General features: G+C 36.8%; 1 protein-coding gene across 15 annotated transcripts in view; it reads left to right on the top strand.

Annotated features, from left to right (window-relative positions):
• CSPP1 (centrosome and spindle pole associated protein 1) overlaps nucleotides 1–24,652 on the top strand; it is a 155,645-nt gene that overhangs the window by 1,698 nt on the left and 129,295 nt on the right. For 12 of the 15 annotated variants that reach the window (XR_009253708.1, XR_009253709.1, XM_058699749.1 and 9 more), the window contains exons 2-3: nucleotides 8,818–8,939; nucleotides 16,539–16,638. Coding sequence is in view for 13 of the 15 variants with exons in the window: in XM_058699749.1 (XP_058555732.1) it covers nucleotides 8,841–8,939; nucleotides 16,539–16,638 (199 nt within the window). In the remaining 2 variants the exon portion in view is untranslated. The remainder of the gene's footprint in view (nucleotides 1–8,817; nucleotides 8,940–16,538; nucleotides 16,639–24,652) is intronic. The other 3 variants (XM_058699750.1, XM_058699760.1, XM_058699762.1) reach the window with 1 other exon arrangement.

A 24,652-nucleotide genomic window follows, 5' to 3' on the forward strand; every position in this document is an offset into this window, starting at 1 on the left:
AGGAGAAAAAGATTAAGCACCTTTCATTTGGTGGGAAAATCTCTGAATGGATGGGAAATGAGAAACATTGTCCGGGTTCACCTCATCCCTCGTCTTTCTTCTAAAACTCTTTCACAGGCTCCTCCCTGTGAAAGGACACACATATGTTATCAATCTCTGCTCTTTTGTCCTCAGCCCTGTTCTTCTCTAGGGTCTCTTTTTCAAAGCAGCCGTTTTGAAATGGCTTTAATGATCCTATAGCTTTAATGATCATTTTAAGACCTGCCAAGTCATCCCTGCCCCCATCTTGAACTCTATTCTGAATTCCAGACATACTCAAATTGTTTTCTTCATATTGCTGCTGACTGTCTTATGGGTATCTCCCATCAGTCTGGCCAGATGGAGCCATGTGACAGGGGGCATTATGTTGTTCAAATTTGAGGGGAGGGTCCGTATCTTACACTTTCCATTCCTCTAGCATCTAGAACAATGTCCTCCTATAGGAGGGAGGTTATTTTCTGTTCCTTATGCTTCTATAGTGGGGAGGAAATTTACACTTCACTCAAGAGGAAAAAGGATGTGAACATTTGCTGCTCTCTTTGTGATTGAAGAAATTGGGAGAAAGAATTGGGTATACTCAGTTCTGGGTCCTCTGTGTTTTTTAGATTCACCAAGGCTTAGCACAATGAGTGCATGTTCTAGTCTTATATTTCTATCTATATGGTAAGTGTAAAGGGTCTAAGTTTAAGGTTTAAATATGTTGGGGTGCCTGAGTGGCTCAGTTGGTTAAGCATCTGGCTTCAGTTCAGGTCATGATCTCACAGTTTGTGAGTTCAAGCCCCACATCAGGCTCTCTTCTGTCAGTGCAGAGACAGCAGAAGTAGCTTGCTCTCTCTCTCTCTCTCAAAAATAAACATTTAAAAAAATTTTTTAAAAAAGGTTTAGAAATGTTGATTTGGATTATGATAATCAAGTATCAGTTACTGGTGATTTAAAATCCAGTGTACTTTGGAGACTTTCTTTAAAAAGATGATTACTGATGTATATCAAAACTATGAAAATATAATAACAATAAAACAGCTACGATCTATTGATTTTTTTCAGTGCCAGGTGTGGCCACACATTTTATATGCATCATTTTGTTTTTTCTTCATAACAGCTCTGGAGTAGATATGTCTACCCTACAGATGAGGAAAGCAGAAGGGAGGTTAAGGAACATATTGAGTTGGTCAGATAGAGTTAATTGGTGAGGGAATTGGGTTTCAAATCCAGGTCTTTCAGTTAAACTGTTTTCTTAAAAACTTTATCATCTACATACTATGTATGTAGCTACTGGGGTGGGGGGAAACAACTTGGTAATATCTTAAAAGTTGTGAGTGATTTTACATTGTAGGGTGAAGGAAGATAAAAATCCTCTTAAGATTTCTTCTTTCAGCTAATTTTTCTTATAAGTTAATCTTTATTTTTATTATTTTTTAAATGTTGATTTATTTATTTTGAGAGAGAGCATGTGTGCTCAAGTGGGGTAGGGGAAGAGAGAGAGGAGAGAGAGAATCCCAAGTCAGTGCAGACAGAGACTTGGGGCTTGATCCCACAAACTGTGAGATCATGAGCTGAAACCAAGAGTCAGATGCTTAAATCGATTAAGCCACCCAGGTACCTGTGTCATTTAATTTTTAAATGATAAATAATCTATTTTGTACTTAGGCTGTGCCCATCAACTCAGTCTATGTGATTCACTATAATTCTTGAGTAATTTTGTAGTTGAAATATGTTTTATGTAAGTTGTCATGTTGAAGGAGTGAAAAAGAAAAGATGGGCCATGACAGCTGGAAGCTGGGCTGTACTATCTATCACCAAGGCCTTGGTGTTGCTAGGAACTGGCCTGGCACTACTGCTTAGGCTTAGTGTTCTTCCATTGAAGAGAAACAATTGCACAGAACATCAACATTTGACAAAGCTGTTCTGTGTCTGTGATAGATCAAGAGAATAAAAATACCACTCCATAATCCTGTCCAAATATAGATAAAACATGAATGTTGTCCAAGCCACAAAAGACCAAGCATCCCCTCTCCCAGCTGATAAGTGACTGCTGGCTCTTAACCAGTTACAGTTTTAGATAAGATTTGCTAAGATGTCCAATCATAGAATTACCCTCACTTTCTGACAGGCTTCATTCCTGAGCAAAGCTCTGCTCACAAATCACCTAAGAGTTGCAAATCCTGTTAGTCTCTTCTAACACCTTTATACTTAGATACTCCCGAGTTCCTCATGGTGGATATCTAGGATGCATCCCTTGATACAATGAGTAATAATAACCCAACGAGTTTAACCACAAAAATGTTCCTGGTGGTATTTGGAGGGCATTTGCAGGAGAAAGCTTGCCTTGGCTTTTCAATTTAATATTAAAGATACTGTATTTTAATCAGATAGTGGAACAAAATAAATGATTAAACATATGTAATAAATCTGGTGCTTTAGTTATGTCATGTGTTATACACACAACCATTGTTAAAAAATATTACTATGGTTACATAAAATCAATTCTAGAATTTGTAATGGATGGTAAAATATTATACTAAAGGGAAATTTATTTATGTACTCGAGTGATAATTGTAAATAGTATTATGTGGAGACCTTAGATTACTCAGGTTACCTTTGTGTTTTTTTGGATAATGACATTTCTGCTTAAATTTTGTATAAAATTCTGCTTCAAAGTAAATATTATCCGATCATCTTTTATTTCTATTAGACATAAAATATTTAGGGAAATTAGGGGATTTTAAGAAGTGCTTTTTGTTTTTAATGTTTTTTTTTTTTTTGAGGGAGGGGGAGAGAGAAAGAGAGAGAGAGAGAGAGAGAGAGAGAGAGAGAGAATATGAGTGGGGGAGGGGAAGAGAGGGAGAGAGAGAATCCAAAGCAGGCCCTGTGCTGTCAGCAGAGAGCCTGATGTGGAGCTTAAACCCATGAACTATGAGATCATGACCTGAGCTGAAGTCGGATTCTTTTTATTTTTATTTTTTAATTTTTTAATGTTTATTTTTGAGAGACAGAGACAGCATGAGTGGGGGAGGGGCAGAGAGAGAGGGAGACCTAGAACATGAAGCAGGCTCCAGGCTCCGAGCTGTCAGCACAGAGTCTGATGTGGGGCTCGAACTCATGAGCCGTGAGATCATGACCTGAGCCAAAGTTGGATGCCCAACCAACTGAGCCACCCGGGTGCCCCTGAAGTTGGATTCATAACCGACTGAGTCACCCAGGCACCCCAGAAGTGATCTTTTTTTAAACATGAAAATTACTGTTTGCTGTTGAGCTCTTTTAAATTTTTACTACAAAAAAACTTTTGTCACAATTAGCAAATTAAAAATGGCTTAACTATATAAACTTTTGTTGGTTTGGAATGTATTTTGCTAAAACCATATTTTATAATCAGTGTACTTTTTGGAAGTAAATAATAGAATGAAGTTCACATTATGTACTACTTTTTACTTTATTAATTCCTTTTCTTCCTTCAAAATGATGATGAAGGAACTCACCCCAAAAGAAAGAGCAGGAAGAAATGACAGCCAGGGACTTAACACAGATACAAGCAAGATGTCTGAACCATAATTTAGAATCTCATAATAAGAATACTAGCTGGGGTTGAAAAAAGCATAGAATCCCTTTCTGCAGAGATAAAAGAAGTAAAATCTAGTCAGGATGAAATTTAAAATGCTACAACTGAGATACAATCTCGAATGGATGCCATGACAGCAATGATGGATGAAGCAGAGCAACTAATCAGTGATACAGAGAACAAACTTATGGAGAATAATGAAGTGGGAAAAAAAAGAGGGAAACTAAGGCAAAAGAGCACAATATAAGAATTAGAGAACTCAGTGACTCATTAAAAAGGAATAACATTCAAATCATAGGGGTCCCAGAAGATGAAGAGAGAGAAAAAGGGGTAGAAGGGTTATGTGAGCAAGTCATTGTAGAAAACTTAACTACTATGGGGAAAGACAGATATCAAAATCCAGGAAGCACAGAGAACTCTCATCAGATTCAACAAAAACCGACCATCAACAAGGCATCATGGTCAAATTCACAAAATATTCAAGGAAAGAATCATGAAAACAGCAAGGGGAAAAAAGTCCTTAACCTACAAGGGAAGACGGATCAGGTTCACAGCAGACTTATCCACAGAAACGTGTTAGGCCAGAATGGAGTGGCAGGATATATTCAATGTGCAGAATTGGAAAAACTATGCAGCCAAGAATTCTTTATCCAGCAAGTCTGTCATTCAAAATAGAAAAAGATTCCCAAACAAAAACTAAAGGAGTTCGTGACGACTATACCAGCCCTGCAAGAAATTTTAAGGGGGACTCTCTGAAGGGAGAAAAGTTGAAAAATAACAAAACAGACCAAATGCAACAAAGACTAGAAAGGACCGGAGAACACCACCAGAAACTCCCAACTCTACAGGCAACATAATGGCAATAAATTCACATCTTTCAGTACTCTAAATGTCTGGACTAAGTGCTCCAATCAAAAGATATAGGGTAACAGATAAGAAAACAAGATTCATGTATATGCTGCTCAGACCCATTTTAGATTTAAAGACACCTGCAGGGTGAAAGAACAGGGATGGAGAAACATCTATCATGCTGATGGCTGCCAAAAGAAAGCCAGAGTAGCCATACTTATATCAGACAATCTAGATTTTAAAATAAAGACTAACAAGAGATGAAGGGCATTATATCATAATTAAGGGGTCTATTCACCAAGAACATCTAACAGTTGTGAATATTTATGCTCTAAATGTAGTAGCACCTAAATATATAAATCAGTTAATCACAAACATACAGAAACTCATTGATAATAATACCATAATAGTAGGGGACTTTAATATCCCACTTACAGCAACGGACAGATCATGTAAGTAGAAAATCAACAAGGAAACAATGGCTTTGAATGACACACTGGACAAGATGGACTTAACAGATACATTGAGAACTTTTCATCCTAAAGCAGCAGAATACACATTGTTCTCGAGTGCACATGGAACATCTCAAGAATAGATCACATACTGGGACACAAATCAGCCCTAAGTAAGTACAAAAAGATCAAGATCATACCATGCGTATTTTTAGACCACAATACTATGAAATTCGAAATCAACCACAAGAAAAAAATTGGAAAGACTGAATCCTTGGAGACTAAAGAACATTCTACTAAAGAATGAATGGGCTAATCAAGAAGATAAAGAGGAAATTAAAAGGTACATGGCAGCCAATGAAAATGATAACACCACAGCCCAAAATCTCTGGGATCCAGCAAAGGCAGTCATAAGAGGGAAGTATATAGCAATCGAGGCCTTCCTAAAGAAGGAAGAAAGGTCTCAGATACACAACCTAACCTTACACCTTAAAGAGCTGGAAAAAACAGCAAATAAAACCCCAAACCAGTAGAAGACAGGAAATAATAAAGATTAGAGCAGAAATCAATGCTATCAAAACCAAAAAGCCCTAGTAGAACAGATCATTGAAACCAGGAGCTCGTTCTTTGAAATAATTAACAAAATTGACAAACCTGTAGCCAGTTTGATCAAAAAGAAAAAGGAAAGAAAATAAATAAAACCATGAATGAAAGGAGAGATCACAACCAACACTGTAGAACTACAAACAATAAGAAGAGAATATTATGTGCAGTTATACACCAATAAATTGGGCAGTCTGGAGAAATGGACAAATTCCTAGAAACATATAAAGTACCAAAATTGAAACAAGAAGAAATAGACAATTTGAACAGACCTATAACTGGTAAAGAAATCGAATTAGTAATCAAAAATCTCCCAAAAAACGAGTCCAGAGCTGGATGGCTTTCCAGGGAAAGATTTAAACATTTAACATTTGAAGAAGAGTTAACACCTATTCTTTTGAATCTGTTCCAAAAAATAGGTATGGAAGGAAAACTTTCAAACTCATTCTACGAGGCCAGCATTACCTTGATTCCAAAACCAGACAAAGACCCCACTAAAAAGGAGAACTACAGACCAACTTCCTTGATGAACATGGATGCAAAAATCGTCAACAAGATAACTAGCCAGCTGGATCCAACAATATGTTAAAAGAGTTATTCATCATGACCAAGTGGATACCTTGGATACAAGGCTGGTTCTATATTCACAAAACAATCAATGTGATACATCACATCAATAAAAGAAAGGATAAGAACCACGTGATCCTCTCAGTAGATGCAGAGAAAGCATTTGACAAAATACAGCATCCTTGCTTGATAAAAAGCCTCAGGAAAGTAGGGATAGAAGGATCATATCTCAAGATCGTAAAAGCCATATATGAAAGACCCACTGTTAATATCATTCGATGGGCAAAAACAGCTTTCCCCCTAAGGTCAGGAACATGACAGGGATGTCCACTCTCACCATTGTTATTCAACATAGTATTGGAAGTCTTAGTCTCAGCAATCAGACAATACAAAGAAATAAGAGGCATCCAGATCAGCCAGGAGGAGGTCAAACTTTCACTATTCGCAGTTGACATGATACTATATATGGAAAACCCAAAAGATTCCACCAAAAAACTGCTAGAAGTGATCCATGAATTCAGCTAAGTTGCAGGATATAAAATCAATGCACAGAAATTGGTTGTATTCCTATACACCAATAATGATGCAATAGAGAGAAATCAAGGAATGATCTCACTTACAATTGCACCAAAACCCATAAAATATATAGGAATAAATCTAACCGAAGAGGTGAAAAGTTGATACACTGAAAACTATAGAAAGGTTATGAAAGAAATTGAAGAAGACACAAAAAAGTGGAAAAATATTCTATGCTCCTGGATAGGAAGAACAAATATTGTTAAAATGTTGCTACTACCCAAGCAATCTACATATTCAATGCAGTACCTATCAAAATAACACCATCCTTCTTCACAGAGCTAGAACAAACAATCCTAAAATATATGGAACCAGAAAAGATACTGAATAGCCGAATCAATCCTGAAAAAGATCAAAGCTGGAGGCATCACAATTCCAGACTTCCAGCTGTATTACAAAGCTGTAATCAAGACAGTGGGTACTGGCACAAAAACAAACACTTAGATCAATGGAACAGAATAAAGAACCCAGAAATAGACCCCCAGACGTGTGGCCAACTAATCTTTGACAAAGCAGGAAAGAATATCCAATGGAATAAAGACAGTCTCTTCAAATGGTGCTGGGAAAACATGCAGAAGAGTGAACCTGGTCCGCTTTCTTACACCATACTCAAAATAAACTTAAAATGAATGAAAGACCTAAACTTAAGACAGGAAGCCATCAAAATCTTCAAGGAGAAAGCAGGCAAAAACCTCTTTGACCTTGGTTGCAGCAACTTCTTACTTGACACGTTTCCGGACGCAAGGGAAACAAGCAAAAATGAACTATTGGGACCTCATCAAAATAAAAAGCTTCTGCACAGTGCAGGAAACAATCAGCAAAACAAAAAGGCAACTGATAGGATGGGAGAAGATATTTGCAAGTGACATGTCAGGTAAAGGGTTAGTATCCAAAATCTATGAAGAACTTCTCAAACTCAACACCCAAAAAACAAATAATCCAGTGAAGAAATGGGCAAAAGACATAAATAGACACTTCTCCAAAGAAGACATCCAGATGGCCAACTGACACATGAAAAAATGCTCAACATCACTCATCCTGAGGGAAATACAAATCAAAACCACAATGAGATACCACCTCAGGCCTGTCAGAATGGCTAACATTAACAACTCAGGCAACAACAGATGTTGGTGAGGATGTGGAGAAAGAGGATCTCTTTTGCATTGTTGGTGGGAATGCAAACTGGTGAGCTACTCTGGAAAATGTATGGAGGTTCCTCAAAAAATTAAAACTAGAACTACCCTATGACCTAGCAATTGCGCTACTAGGTATTTATCCAAGGGATACAGGTATGCTGTTTTGAAGGGGTACATGTGTCCCAATGTTTATAGCAGAGCTGTTGACAATAGCAAAGTATGGAAAGAGCCCAAATGTCCGTTGATGGATGAATGGATAAAGAGGAAGTGGTGTATATATACAATGGAGTATTATGTGGCAATCAAAAAGAATGAAATCTTGCCTTTTGCAACTCTGTGGATGGAACTAGAGGGTATTATGCTAAGTGAAATTGGAGAAAGACAAGTATCATGACTTCACTCATGAGGACTTTGATACAAAACATAAACATAAGGGGAAGGAAGCAAAAATAATATAAAAACAAGGAAGGGGAACACAACTTAAGAGACTCTTGAATACAGAGAACAAACAGGGTTGCTGGAGGGTTGTGGCAGGGGGATTGGTTAAATGGGTAAGGGGCATTAAGGAAGTCATTTGTTGTGATGAACACTGGGTGTTATACTTAGGGGATGGATCACTGGAATCTGTTCCTGAAATCATGATTATACCATATGCTAATGAATTTGGATGTAAATTAAAAAAAAAAAAAAAGGTTGGGTGTTCTTCGTGCTGTTCTTATTTGTAAGTTTTTTCTTAACTTGAAATTACCTGTGAATAGTTTTAAAAAAGCTGAAAAAAGGTGCTTTGACTCCTGGATCAGTGTATGTGTGTGTGAGAGAGAAATGATGGTGGTTGTGTGTATTCAGAATTTTCTGATATATGTCATTGGTTTTTGGGGTGGGTTTGGGAGAGAAGCAGGCAGACATGTTTTGGTCAAGCTTATTTGGATTACTGAATTTGGTAAGTGAAATTGAATATTAAATGTGGGTTAAGCCTCCATGTTGTTAATTAGCCTAAAAATATTGTGGTATGGCTGTGTTCATTTAAGTTTTTTTTCGGTTTGTTTTTTTAGTATCTTCAAAATGGCTGATAATTTGGATGAATTTATTGAAGAGCGAAAAGCCAAACTGGCCAAAGACAAAGCAGAATTGGAAAGTGATCCACCTTACATGGAAATGAAGGTAAACTTAGTTTTCTTACAAGATGTTTCATTAAAATTGTCTCTGAAGATTAGTCTTGTGTAAATGTAAAAAATTCTCTTTTATGAGTGAGAATCTTCTGTTTCATACTTTAGTTTGGGTCCTGTCATTCTGAGTCTGAGAGCCTGACTCTGGACAAGATTGCATTGATTTTGAATGCAGTTTTTCTGTTGTGGTGTTTTGTATCTCACAGTTTGTTTTCTCTTATTAGGGTTTTAATTGATAATTGCTGTGCTTCATAAAATAAGGAGACTACTTTTAGTACAGGGAACTTTCAGGATATTATAAAAACAAGTTTTCATATTCTACATGAAAAGTATCTTTTAAGTAAATCAGGATCTTAAATTTCTTTTAAAAAAAAAATTTTTTTTTAACGTTTATTTATTTTTGAGACAGAGAGAGACAGAGCATGAATGGGGGAGGGTCAGAGAGAGGGAGACACAGAATCTGAAACAGCTCCAGGCTCTGAGCTGTCAGCGCAGAGCCCGACGCGGGGCTTGAACTCACGGACCGCGAGATATGACCTGAGCCGAAGTCGGCGGCTTAACTGACTGAGCCACCCAGGCGCCCCATTAAATTTCTTTTTTTAATTGAGAAGTGAATTTATTATAATAGTTTATTTTGATATCTTTGCTTTTCAAATTAGAAATTTTTTTGAGTGTTCTTGAAAATAGTACCTGAAAAAGCTTTCTTAAAGTTTTCCTAGTTTTGGTGAAATAATGGTTGATCCATTCAGTAAATACTGAGACTGTGCTAGATACTATTTTAAACTCTTCCATAGCACTCATCTGGACAGATGTGCCACCTTCTTTTGTGAGTTCAGTGTACTAATAAGATACAGGATATAGATTAATCTGTCTATCATATAGTGCACTGAAATCATAGTAACCATATATATTGGTATGCCCGAGACAGTCCTGGGTTACCTGTTACCCCTTGTCTCATCTGGTTTAGCATTTATCTTGGGCAAAGGTATGGGCATCTGGTTGAGATGATAAATAACATTGACACTTTAATTATCGGGGAATGTTACTTACATAGCTAACATTTATTGTATGCTATGTGTAGAAGAGGCTTAGTTTTATTGTATTTTATTCTCTTCATTTTAAAAATTCTAGTATAATTAAAATACAGTTTTATATTAGTTTCTGGTGTACAATATAGTGATTTAACAGTTCTGTACATCACTCTGTGCTCATCACACTAGGTGTACTCTTAATGTTCTTCACCCCCACCCATTTCCCCTCTGGCAACCACCAGTTCTCTATATTTAAGAACCTGTTTTTTTGTTTTTCTTCTTTATTTGTTTTGTTTCTTAAATTCCACCTATGAGTGAAATCCTATGGTATTTGTCTTTCTTTGACTTATTTCACTTGGTATAATACCCTCTAGATTCATCTATGTTGTTGCAAATGGTGACAGTTCATTCTTTTTTATGGCTGATACATACACCATTTATACGCCATTGTGTGTATATATGTATGTATATTTGTATGTGTGTATATATCTTTATCTGTTCATCTACGGATAGATGCTTGGGTTGCTTCCATATCTTGCTATTGTAAATAATGCTGCAATAAGTACAGGGGTGCATATATCCTTTTGAATTAATGTTTTCATTTTCTTTGGGTAAATACCCAGTAGTGGAAATATAGGAACCTCCATGCTATTTTCAGTGGCTGTACCAGTTTGCATTTCCACCAACAGAACATGAGGGTTCCCTTTTCTCCAGTCTCACCAACGCTTATTTCTTCTATTTTTGATTGTAGCCATTCTGTTAGGTGCAAAGTGTTATCTCACCGTGGTTTTGATTTGAATTTCCCTGATGATTAGTGATACTGAGCATCTTTTTGTGTGTCTGTTGGCCATCTGTATGTCTTTGGAAAAATGTGTATCTAGTCCTTTACCCATTTTTAAATTGAATTTTTTTTTTTTTTTTGGTGGTGTGGTAGAAGTTCTTTTTATATTTTGGATATTAACCTCTTCAACGTTTTTTTTTTTTTTTTTTTTTTTTTTTTTTTTTATTTATTTTGGGGACAGAGAGAGAGCATGAACGGGGGAGGGGCAGAGAGAGAGGGAGACACAGAATCGGAAACAGGCTCCAGGCTCCGAGCCATCAGCCCAGAGCCTGACGCGGGGCTCGAACTCACGGACCGCGAGATCGTGACCTGGCTGAAGTCGGACGCTTAACCGACTGCGCCACCCAGGCGCCCCGATATTAACCTCTTCTAGGATGTATCGTTTGCAATTACCTTCTCCCATTTGGTGGGTGGTCTTTTTGTTTCATTGATGGTTTCCTTTACTGTGCAGAAGCTCATTATTTTGGTGTTGTTTCATTAGTTAAATTTTGCTTTTGTTTCCCTTGCTAAAGGACACATATCTAGAAAAATGATGCTAATGCCAGTGTCAGTGAGCTTATTGCCTGTGTTTTCTTCTAGGGGTTTTATGGTTTTAGGCCTCACATTTAGGTCTTAATCCATTTTGAGTTTATTTTTGTGTGTGGTATAAGAAGACCATCCAGTTTCATTCTTCTACAGGTTACTGACCGGTTTTCCTAACACCATCTGTTGAAGAGTTTGTCTTTTTCCCATTGTGTATTCTTGTTGCTACTGTTGCAGATTAATTGACTGTATATGCGTGAGTTTATTTCTGGGCTCTATTCTGTTCTGTTGATCTGTGTGTTTATTTTTGTACCACTACCATACTGTTTTGATGCTACAGCTTTGTAGTATATGTTGAAATCTGGGATTGTGGTATTTCTAGTTTTCTTCTTTTTGAAGATTACTTTGGCTGCTTTGGGTCTCTTGTGGTTCCATGCAAATTTTAGGATTATTTGTTCTATTTCTGTGAAAAATACTGTTGCTGTTTGGATAGAAATTGCATTAAATCTGTAGATTGCTTTGGGTTGTATGGACATTTTAACAATATTCTTCCAATCAGTGAGTGTGGAATATTTTCCCATTTTTTTTTGTTGTCCTTAATTTCTTTCATCAGTATTTTATAGTTTTTAGAGTACAGGTCTTTCACCTCCTTGGTTAAGTTTATTCCTGGGTATTTTGTTATTTTTGTGTCGCTTTTGTAAAGGGGACTGTTTTCTTGAGTTTTCCTTCATTATTAGTGTATAGGAATGCAACATATTTCTGTATATTGGGTTTTTTTTTTTTTTTTTTTAATCCTGCAACCTTACAGAATTCATTTATCAGTTTTAGTAGTTTTTTGGTGGAGTCTTTAGGGTTTTCTATATAGAGTATCATGTCATCTGCAAATAGTTTTACTTCCTTACCAATTTGGATGCTTTTGATTTCTTTTACTTATCTGATTGCTGTGGTTAGGACTTCCAGTATTATGTTGAATAAAAGTGGTGAGAATGGACATCCATGTTTTGGTCTTGATATTAGGGGAAAAGCTCTCAAATTTTTCCTGTTAATGACTTTAGCTATGGGTTTTTCACATACGGCCTTTGTTATGTTGAGGTATGTTCCCTCTAAACCTACTTTGGTGAGAGTTTTTAGCATGAATGGGTGTTATACTTTGTCAAATGCTTTTTCTGCATGTATTGAAATAATATGGTTTTAACCTTTCTGTTGTTGATTATTGTGTTGATTGGTGAATGTTGAACCACCCTTGCATCCCAGGAATAAAGCTCACGTGATCTTGGTGAATGATTTTTTTTTTTAGTGTATTGTTGGATTTCGTATGTTAATATTTTGTTAAGGTTATTTGTATCTATGTTCATCAGAGATAGGGGCTGGTAGTTCCTTTTTTTTTTTTTTTTTTTTTTTTTTTTTTTTTTTTTTTTTGGTATGGTCTTTGTCTGACTTTGACATCAGGGTAATACTGGCCTCACAGAATGAATTTGGAAGCTTTTCTCCCTCTTCTATTTTTTAGAGTAGTTTAAGAAGAGTAGGTATTAACTCTTCTTTAAAATGGTAGAATTCACCTGTGAAGCTGTCTGGTCCTGGACTTTTGTTTAGTGGCAGTTTTTTGATTACTGATTCAATTTCATTGATCTGTGTAGATTTTCTCTGTCTTCCTGATTCAGATTGGGAACACTATATGTTTCTGGGAATTTATCCATTTCTTCTAGGTTGTCCAATTTGTAGGCATATAACTTTTCATATTTTCTTATAATCTTTTGTATTTCTGTGGTGTTATCTATTTCATTTCTGATTTTGTTTATTTGAGCCTTTTTTTTTTTTTTTTTTTTTTTTTTTTTTTTTTTTTTGGTGAGTCTGGCTAAAGGTTTACCATGTTTTGTTGATTTTTACGAAGAGCCACCAGTTCCTGGTCTCATTGATCTGTTCTGTTGTTTGTTTTGTTTGTTGGTGTGGTTTTTTTTAGTTTCTATTTTGTTTATTTCTGCTCTGATCTTTATTATTTCCTTCTTCTACTGGTTTGGGTTTTGTTTGTTCTTTTTCTGTCTCCTTTAGGTATAAGGTTAAGTTGTTCTTTTGAGATTGTTCTTGCTTCTTGAGGTAGCTGTGTATTGCTTAAAATCCTTTCTTTTTAGAATAGCTTTTGCTGCATCCCAAAGATTTTGGTCCGTTGTGTTTTCATTTTCATTTGTCTCCATGTACTTTTTGATTTTGTCATTGATTTCTTGGCTGACCCATTCATTGTTTAGTAGCATGTTATTTAACCTCCATGTATTTGTGTTCTTTCCAGATTTTTTTCTTGTGGTTGATTTCTAGTTTCAAAGCATTGTGGTTGGAAAAGATGGGTGATATGACCTCAGTCTTTTTGAATTTGTTGTCTTATTTTGTTGCCTAATATGTGATGTATTCTGGAGAATGTTGGCTGTGCACTTGAAATGAATGTGTATTCTGCTATTTTAGGATGGAACGTTCTGAATATATCTGTTGATCCATCTGTTTAAATGTGTCCTATGAAGCCACTGTTTTCTTGTTGATTTTCTGTCTGGGTGATCTACCTATTGTTGTAAGTTCATGTTAAAGTCCCCTACTATTAGTAGTATTACTGTCAATACTACTAATAATACTATAATTTTGTTAATAACTGCTTTATGTATTTGGGTCCTCCTATGTTGGGTACAGAAATATTTACAATTGTTATACCTTCTGTTGAATTATTCCCTTTATGATTATGTAGTGTCCTTCTTTGTCTCTTGTTACAGTCTTTGTTTTTCAAAGACTGTTTTGTCCCATATAAGTATCATTACTCCATCTTTCTTTTTCACTTCTATTTGCACGATAAATGTTCAGTCCCTCCACTTTCAATCTGCATGGGTCTTTAGGTCTGAAATGAGTCTCTTGTAGGCAGCATATGTTGTGTGCTTTTTTATCCATTTGGTCACCTGTGTCTTTTGAATTAGAATGTTTAGTACATTTACATTCAAAGTAATTATTGATAGGTATGTACTTGTTGCCATTTTGTTACTTGTGTTATGGTTATTTTTATAGTTCTTTGTTCCTTTCTTTTCTTGCTCTCTTCTTTTGTGATTTGACAGCTGTTTTCTTGTGATATGTTTGGATTCCTTTCTCTTTATTTCCTGTATATCTATTACTGGTTTTGATGTGTGATTACCATTAGGTGTATATATATCTTGCATATATAGCAGTCTATATGAAGTTAATGGTCACTTAAGTTTGGACCCATTATAAAAGCACTAAATTTTTACTTCCCCCTCCCCCATATTTTAGATATATGGTGTCATACTTTATATTCTTCTGTTTTGTGAATTCCATGACTGAGTTTTATGGATATATTTGATTTTACTGCTTTTGTATTTTAACCTCCATATTGGTTTTATAAGGATTTATTCTGTCTTACTATGTTTGTGTACCTGTGAAATGTTTTCCTTTCCTACTTTCCTTTTTAATTTTTTTAAGCTTATTTATTTATTTTGAGAAAGAGAGTGTGCCTGTGCCAGTGGGAGAGGGGCAGAGAGAGAGAATCCCAAGCCCCATGAGGGGCTCAGTCTCATAAACCTGGAGCTCATGACCTGAGCCGAGATCAAGGGTTGGATGCTTAACTGACTGAGCCACCCAGGCACCCCTTAAATTTTTCTTTGAATGTTTATTTATTTATATATTTTATTTATTTATTTCTAATGTTTGTTTAGTTTTGAGAGAGAGAGTACGAGCCTGGGAGGGGCAGATGGAGAGGGACAGAGGGTCTGAAGCAGGCTCTAAACGAACTGTGTGATCATGACCTGAGCAGATGTCAGAGGCTTAACTGACTGAGCCACCCATGCACCCCTTTTAAATTTTAATTTGAGCACATGCAAGTGTGGGGAGGGACCGAGGGGAAGAGAGAGAATCTCAAGCAGGGTGCATGCTTAGCATGGACCCTGAAGTTGGGCTTGATACCACGACTCTGGGATCATGACCTGAACCCAAATCAAGAGTCAGACACTCAACCGACACATTCACCCAGGTGCTCCCCTTTCTTACTTTTCCTGCTGTGGTCTTTCCTTTCCACTTTAACATTTCTTATCAGGCTGGTTTAGTGGTAGTGAATTCCTTTAAATTTTGCTTGTCTGGAAAACTCTTTATCTTTCCTTCCATTCTGAATGATAGCCTTGCTGGATAGAGTATTCTTAGTTGCAGGTTTTTTTCCTTTCAGGAATGAGGCTTGGTCTTAAGAAGTTAAATTTATGATTCACATGAATCTGTGAGATAAATACTGTTGTTATGGTCATTTTCTAAAAGTAAACTAAGGCATGGGAAAGTTAAGTAATGAGACTAAGGTTATAGAGTTGGTAGAAGTAGGCTTTGATTCCTTACATCCTGACTGTAGGCCTGTTCTCGTAACCACCATACTAGTTTGCCTTCTTTCCATAAGAGCTGCTGTGGTCAAGGAGTTGTGTCAAGGACTTTACATGTTATTATCTCACTTAATCATAATACCCCTATTAAGTAGGTGGAATATTTTTGTTTTACAAAATAAATGTCAAGAAGGTGAAACCCAAAGGGGTTAAGTAATTCGTCCAGCTCTACATAGTGATAGATTCAGAATTGCCATCACCATATGTCCAGCTCCAAAGTCTATGGTTTTAACCACTGTCCACTTAGGACTACCTTACAGTGTTTGAAAATGGTTATTATATAGCTTTAAATACAGCATTATTATAATTTTTAATATTAAATAGTACATAAATCATGATCTTTAAGTCTTAGTTCAAATATCATGCTCATTGAGGTCTTTTAGTTCCTCCTGCATCATTATGGCTCTTCATACCATGCTCTATTTTTATTTTTCCTTAACCTTTACCAGTTACTCTTTGTATATTACATAGTCTGATGATTTATTATGTCTGTTGTTAGTCCCCTGAATAGTTTGAGCTCCATGATGGCTGAGATTCTCATATGTTTTTTTCATTCATGTTTCCAGTACCTGGGACACTATGTAGCAGGAACTCAGTGACTATTAGTTGATAAATGAATTCTAAGATTTAATTAGAATTTATCACAGTGTTAATACTTTTGGTTAATTCCTCAAATCTCACACTTAAATTTCTTCATGATGTATAGTTTTTCAAGTCATTTAATAACAGTATTGGGATACATGGTGTATTTTGTGGATTTTCCCATACTTTTGTAAATATTGTGTCTCTTTCAGGGAAAGGCATCAGAGAAGCTTTCTGAAAACAGTAAAATATTAATTTCCATGGCCAAAGAAAACATACCACCAAATAGTCAACAGACCAGGAGTTCCTTAGGTATGTCATTAGGTGTATTAAATTGATTTTAAAGTATTATTAGCATGCTGTTGTGAAAGAGCTTTGTCTTGTCAGAAAAAAAGATTTCTTTAGAATCCCAGTAACTGTTTCCTTTCTGGAACCTTACATATGACTGTACTGTCTACAAATGAAATATAATACATCCTGAGAACCATCTGCCCATTTTAAATTATATTCCCTTATAATTTACAGAATTATAGCAGTAAATATATATATAATATAACTAAAAATTAATTGAAAAACTTGCATGGAATTTGTGTCTGTGTGAGAGGGAAATGTGTTAATTGAATAAAAATGGTGGACTTTTATTTAAAAAATCAAAGGGATGCTTAGAGGATACAAAATGTAATTTGGTGAATGACCATTTTAATTATTGGTTACCTTATTACAATTGGGCAGAAGTTAATATATTGCAACTATACTAAGTCTTTGATTATGGTTTGTTATGAAAATATTTAGAAATTTTTTATTGAAGTATAAATAACATAGTGTTCTATTAATTTCAGGTATGCAATATATTGATTCAACAATTTTGTACATTACTCACCATGATAAGTATAGTCACCATATGACATTATTGTAGTATTACTGACTATTCCCCATACTGTATTTTTCATCTTTGTGACTTACTTTTGACTGGAAATTTGGATTTTTATCTATTTTACCCACCACCCTCATCCATCTCACCTCTGGCAACCACCAGTTTATTTGCTGTGTTTAAGAGTCTTTTTTTTCTTCTGTTTCTTTGTTTTGTTTTTTAGATTCACATGTAAGTGAAATCATATGGTATTTTTCTCTGACTTATTTCACTTAGCACAATACTCTCTAGGTCCATCCATGTTGCAAATGGCAAGATCTTATTTATTTATTTGTTTTTAAATTTTTTTTTAATGTTTATATATTTTTGAGAGAGAGAGAGAGAGAGAGAGAGAGAGAGAGAGAGAGAGAGAGTGGGGGAGGGGCAGAAAGGGAGGGAGAAATAGAATCTGAAGCAGGCTCCAGGTTCTGAGCTGTCAGCAGAGCCCGATGTGGGGCTTGAACCCACAAACTGTGAGATTGTGATCTGAGCTAAAGTCCGGAGCTTAACCCTCTGAGCCACCCAGGTGCCCCACAAGATCTTATTTTTTATGACTGAATAATATTCCATTCCATATATATATATAACCATATCTTCTTTATACATTGATGGACACTGGGTTGCTTCCGTATCTTGTTATTGTAAATAATACTGAAATAAGTTTAGGGGTGATATATCTTTTCAAATTGGTATTTTTGTTTTGTTAAATAACCAGTGATGAAATTACTGGATCATATGTTATATTCAGTTTTAATTTTGGGGGTAATCTCCATACTGATTTATACAGTGGTTACACCAATTTACATTCCCACAAACAGTTCATGAGCGTTCCTTTTTCTCCACATGCTCACCAACACTTGTTTATTGTGTTTATTTTGATTATAGTTATTCTGACAGGTGTAAGGTTTTGCTTTGCATTTCCCTGTGTATTAGTGATGTTGAGCATCTTTTCATCTGTCTGTTAGTCACCCTTATGTCTTCTTTGGAAAAATGTTCATGTCTTCTCATTTTTTAACCAGATTATTTGTTCTTTTGGTGTTGTGTAAGGTCTTTATATATTTCAGAAAGTAAGTCTCTTACTGGGTGAATCATTTATAAATGTCTTCTATTCAGTGGGTTGTCTTGTTTTTTTGATGGTTTCCTTTACTGTGCAAAAGGTTTTTATTTTAGGGTATTCCCAGTATTTTAGTTTTGCTCTTGTTTTTTTGCCTCAGGAAGCATATATAGAAAAATGATGGTAAGACCAGTGTCAGAGAGATTGTTGCCTATGTTTTCTTCTAGGTTTTAGGTCTCACCTTTAGGTCTTAATCCATTTTGAGTTTATTTTTGTGTATAGGGTAAGAAAGTCATCCACTTTCATTCTTTTGCATTTAGCTGTCCTATATTCCCTACACTATTTATTGAAGACATTATCTGTTCCCTATTGTATATTTTTGACTCTTTTGTTATATATCTATATACATATTTTTAAGTATGTATGTACTCAGCATGGAGCCCAGTGTGGGGCTTGAACTCATGACCTTGAGATCAAGACCTGAGCTGAGACCAAGAGTTGGACACTCAACTGACTGAGCAACCCAGGCACCTCTCTTTTGTCATAAATTGACCATTTAAGTGTGGGCTTCCTTCTGGATGCTCTATTCTTTTGCATTTATCTATGTGTCTATTTTTGTACCAGTACCTTACAGCTTTGTAGTATATCTTGAAATCTGGGATTGTGGTCCCTTCAGCTTTGTTTTTCTTTCTCAAGTTTGCTTTGACTCTTCAGGATCATTTATTTTATTTTAAATACAAATGAGTTTATTTTTTCTGTTTCACTGTTTAAGTTCTACTTAATTAACATACAGTGCAATATTTGTTTCAGGAATAGAATTCAGTACAACACCCAGTGCTCATCATAACAAGTGTCCTCCTGATAACCATCACCCATCTGGTCCATCCCTCACCCACCTCCCTCCATCAACCCTCAGTTTGTTCTCTATCTTTAAGAGTCTCCTGGGTGACTCAGTTTATTAACTGTCTGACTCTTGATTTCGGCTCACACCATGGTGTCACGTTTAGTGGGTTTGAGCCCCATGTGGGGTTCTGCACTGACAGTGTGGAGCCTGCTTGGAATTCTCTCTCTTTCTGCCTGCCATGCCTCCCCCCCTCCCCACCCCCCGAATAAATAGACTTAAAAAAAATTTAAGAAAGAGTCTTTTACGGTTTGTTTCCCTCCCTCCTTCTCTCTTTCTCTCTCTACCCCCCATATATTCATCTGTTTTGTTTCTTCAATTCCACATGAGTGAATTCATATGGTATTTGTCTTTCTCTGAGTTAGTTTGCTTATCTTAATATACTCCAGCTCCATCCATCTTGTTACAAATGGCAAGATTTCATTCTTTTTGATGGCTGAGCAATATTCCATTGTGTGTGTCTGTGTGTGTGTGTGTGTGTCTGTGTATACATACATCACAGCTTCTTCATCTGTTTAGCAGTTGATGGACCCTTGGGCTCTTTCCATAGTTTGGCTATTGCTGGTAATGCTGCTATAAACATCGGAGTGCATGTACCGCTTTGAATCAATATTTTTGTATCCTGTGGGTAAATACCTAGTAGTACACTTGCTGGATTGCAGGGTAGTTCTATTTTTAACCTTATGAGGAACCTCCATACTGATCTCCAGAGTAGCTGCACCAGTTTGCATTCCCACCAACAGTGCAAGAGGGTTCCCCTTTCTTCACATCCTTGCCAACACCTGTTGTGTCTTGTGTTTGTTTTTTTTCTTTTTAAATGTTTATTTAGTTTAGAGAGTGAGCGAGTAAGCAGGGGAGGTGCAGAGAGAGAGAGGGAGACAGAGGATCTCAGGCAAGCTCTGCGATGTCAACACAGAGCCTCACGTGGGGCCTGAACTCATGAACTGACATCATGACCTGAGTGCCAAAATCAAGAATTGGTCACATAACTGACTGAGCCACCCAGGTACCCCTTGTGTTGTTAATTTTAGCCATTCTGACAGGTGTGAGGTGGTATTTTATCATGGTTTTGATTTGCATTTCATGTTCAAGGTCTTTCTGAATTTAAGTACTGTATTATATTTTGGTTAAACTTGTTTATCTCCAAGGACCTCAATTTCCTTATCTTTAATATAAAAACGTTGGGTTGTCTTCTCACCCTAAAGTTTTATGAAGTGAAATTTTGATTATTGCAAAAAATAATTTTTTAAGCTTAATAGTAGATTTTCTTATACAGTAAGGTTAGACAGAATCACTGTGGCATTCTGGGTTACAACTTCCTTTGGATTGTACCTGTCCTGTCTTTGTGACCTGGCACAGGTTATTTAAGCTCTCTCTTGCCTTATCTTAGTAATTGGCATCTATTTTAAAAAGTTATTGCAGCAGGAAAAGCTGACTGGCACATAAGTGGTGCATGATAAACATTTACTTTGTGATCTCCTATTTTTTTAAGTGTAGGTTTTGAGAATTATATTAAGAATTTAAGAGTTATTTTTTATTACATGCACAAATGATTGAGAGTTCAGAGCACCTGGGTGGCTCAGTTGGTTGAGCGTCGGACTTCAGCTCAGGTCATGATCTCACAGTTTGTGGGTTTGAGCCCTGCATCAGGCTCTGTGGTGACCGCTTGCTCAGAGCCTGGAGCCTGCTACAGATTCTGTGTCTTCTTCTCTCTCTGCCCCTCCCCTGCTCACGCTTTGTCTCACTCTGTTTCTCAAAAATAAATGTAAAAATAAAAATAAAAAAATAAAAAAACAAATGATTGAGACTTTAAAGTCTAATTTCAAGGGGCACCTGGGTGGTTCAGTTGGTTAAGCTTCCGGCTCTTGCTTTTGGCTCAGGTCATGATCTTGAGGTTCATGAGATCGAGCCCCTTGGTGGGCTTGGGTTCAGGCTCAGGCTCGAACTAGGCCTTGGTGCTGACAGCGTGGAGCCTGCTTGGGATGCTCTCTCACCCTCTCTGCCCCTCTCTAGCTGACGTTCTCTCTCAACTATGCCTTCTTTTCATTTCATATACTCTCTGACTGACCTCATCCACTCAAAGGTTTTATATGCTATCAGTCTGTTCATAACTGATAAGTCTGTATTCCAATCCTGATTTTTTAAAATTGAACTCCAGGGGCGCCTGGGTGGCTCAGTCGGTTAAGCGACCGACTTCAGCTCAGGTCACGATCTCGCGGTCCGTGAGTTCAAGCCCCGCATCGGGCTCTGGGCTGATGGCTCAGAGCCTGGAGCCTGCTTCCGATTCTGTGTCTCCCTCTCTCTCTGCCCCTCCCCCGTTCATGCTCTGTCTCTCTCTGTCTCAAAAATAAATAAAACGTAAAAAAAAAAAAAAATTAAAAAAAAAAATAGAATTGAACTCCAGACCCATATACCTAATTTCCTATTGGATATCTGTACTTGGATGTCATGGCCTCACAAGTAACATGTGCAAAATTACCTTGATTCTTCTCAAACTTCCTGGTACTCCAGTGAGATAGCTGGCTACCTCGTCATCCTTGACTTCTGTGTTCCCTTTGCCTCCCACAGCAAGTAATTACACAAGTCTGGTTGATTCTACTACCTAAATTTAAAAATAAATTTACCTTTCTCTAATCCCATAAACATTGTTTTATGTGGGCTTATGTTGTCTCTCATCAGATTTTTTTCTAGTGTTCTTTTTGGTTTCTGGTCTAACCTCCCCAGCCCCCCAACTAAGTCTCTGCACTGCCCTTTAATGTCCTTTCAAAAAACATCTAGAATCATGTTAGTCTTTGCTTCAAACCCTTAATGTATTCTTGTTTCCTGTATAATTTTATCCTTTTATTCTTTTTCCCAGATTGTGTGGCTCTTCATGCTTTGTGTTTCTGTCACATTGGTTTTCCCCATAAAGTGTAATTTTGAACTTATTCAGCTCTCTTGTATTGCAGTGGTATGCCATCTTGCCTGCCATTGTATATTTGCTACTTAGCACAGTGCCTGGCACTTCAGTGTTTAAGGAAAATATTTTTAAAAAATGTTTGCTTATTTATTTTGAGAGAGAGAGAACGCGTGCAGACATGAGCTGGGGAGGGGCAGAGAGAAAGAGGGGGGGAGGGAGAGAGAGAATCCCAAGCAGGCTCTGTGCTATCAGTGCCTAGGCTAAGCCTGAGTCCAGTGCGGGGCTTGATCTCATGAACCATGAGATCATGACCTGAGACTAAACCAAGAGTGGAAGCTTAATCAACTGAGCCACCTAGGCACCCCTTAAGATATTTTGAATAAATGAAGGTCCCCATTGCAAAAATAAACTATCCTGTTGGGTATGTAGAATTGAATTTTCATGGAATGTTTCTTTTGTTGCCAACTGAAACAATTATTATTTATTTATTTTTAAAAATTTTTTTAATGTTTATTTCTGAGACAGACAGAGCATGAGTGGGGGAGGGGCAGAGAGAGAGGGAGACACAGAATCAGAAGCAGGCTCCAGGCTCTGAGCTGTCGCACAGAGCCCGACATGGGGCTCGAACTCAGAAACCATGAGATCATGATCTGAGCTGAAGTTGGTCGCTCAACTGACTGAGCCACCCATGCGCCCCTGAAACAATTATTTTGATGCACATTGAATCTTATTAAAGAATAATATATAATTTGACTAATTTTATAGCTTATCAACATTCAGTTACTGACTTCTTGCTTGAATAATTTTGGTCTTAAAATTAGACCAAATGCACGTGAAAAGATGTTCAACATCACTAGTCGTTAGGGAAATGCAAATTAAAACTACAAAGAGATCATGTCATGCTTGTTACATTGGCCATCATCAAAAAGACAGAAATAAAAGGGGGCACATGGGTGGCTCAGTTGGTTAAGTGTCTGAATCTTGATTTTGGCTTAGGTCATGATCTCATGGTTTGTGGGATCGAGCCCTGTGGTGGGCTCTACGCTTGGGATTTTTTTCTCTCCCTCTCTCTCTACCCCTTCCCTGCATGCATGCACTCTCTCTTTCTCAAAATAAAGAAATAAACTTAAGAAAATGATTAAAAAAAAAAAAGACTGAGTTAATAAATGCTGGCATGGAACCCTTGCACACTGTTGGTGGGTTGAAGACATTATGCTCAGTGAAGTAAGTCAGAGAAAGAAAAGATAATGTATGATCTCACATGTGGAATCTAAACAGAAAACAAAACCAAACTCAGAAAAAAAGATCAGACATGTGGTTTCCAGAGGTGAAGAAGGGTGGAGGTAGGATAGATTGTTGGAAGGTGGTCAAAAGGTACTTATAATGGTCAAAAGGTACTTATAATGTATATAAGTACTAGGGAAATAATGTCTCTGTAATCTATAGGAAATATGTTGAAAGTAAGTCCTAAGAGTTCTCATCAAAAGGAATAAGCTTTTCTTTTTTTCTTGCCTTTTCATTTTATCTATACACGCAGATGGATGTTAGCAGAACCTATTTGGTAATTATTCTATAATATATATAAATCAAATAATCAAGCTATATGCCTTAAACTTACACAGTGATATATGTCAATTATTTCTCACTAAAACTGGAAAGAACACCAAATACGTAGTTTTTCACAGTGGGAAAATGGAAAATAATTTGGCAATGGAGAGTTTTCTCACATGGTCTGATAGGACTTATAACACAAACTGGTCTAAAAAAGGTCATATTTAGAAATTACATATTCAGTGAAATATATTTGACACCATACTTTGAATAAGTAATTAAGCATAGTAGTTATCAGTAATATACTGGCAATATTCGTTTTAGCCAGTGAAAATATACTGATAGCTCATAGTACAGCTATCATAAGTATTTTCTGATTTTTTGTAAATTCATTTGTGTTAGTGGTAATATTTATGGGTAATGCTTATCCACATGGCTCATTCTTGCATTCTCATTGTATATCTCTCACAAAAGTATTTGAGAGGCATTACAGTGACTTCGAACACCAGCTACCCAGAGTTGGACCAAACTTCACAGATTAAGGGCACAGCCCTCCACAAGACTTCTCTTATTTTAGACATCAGCTGCTAGTATTGGGGTCCTCAAGCCATCCTCTATTCTGGCTATAAATACGGGGTTTCCATTACACTGTCAAATGTGATAAATCACTAAAATGACTTACAGAACTCAGGAAAGTGCTATACTTAATGATTACAGTTGTATTGTAGCATAATGCTACAAATCAGAACCAGCCAAAGGGGGCAGTGTGTAGCATGTGGTCTGGGAGGGTCCAAATGTAGCTTTTACCAGTCTCAGGGATGTATCACCCCCCTGGCACATCACTACTGTTGTGCCACTCTCACCTGAGTTTCAGTGTACGGAGTTTTTATTGATACTGCATTGCCTATGTGGCTCAGACTCCATACTCCCAACTTTCCCCAGAGATCTGGCTGATGTCAGATGGCTTAGAGGTCTAACCCTCTTAATCACATCTTTCTGGTGTGGTCTTTC

This window comes from Neofelis nebulosa, chromosome 14 (genome assembly GCF_028018385.1).
Source record: "Neofelis nebulosa isolate mNeoNeb1 chromosome 14, mNeoNeb1.pri, whole genome shotgun sequence".
Classification (NCBI taxonomy): domain Eukaryota; kingdom Metazoa; phylum Chordata; class Mammalia; order Carnivora; family Felidae; genus Neofelis; species Neofelis nebulosa.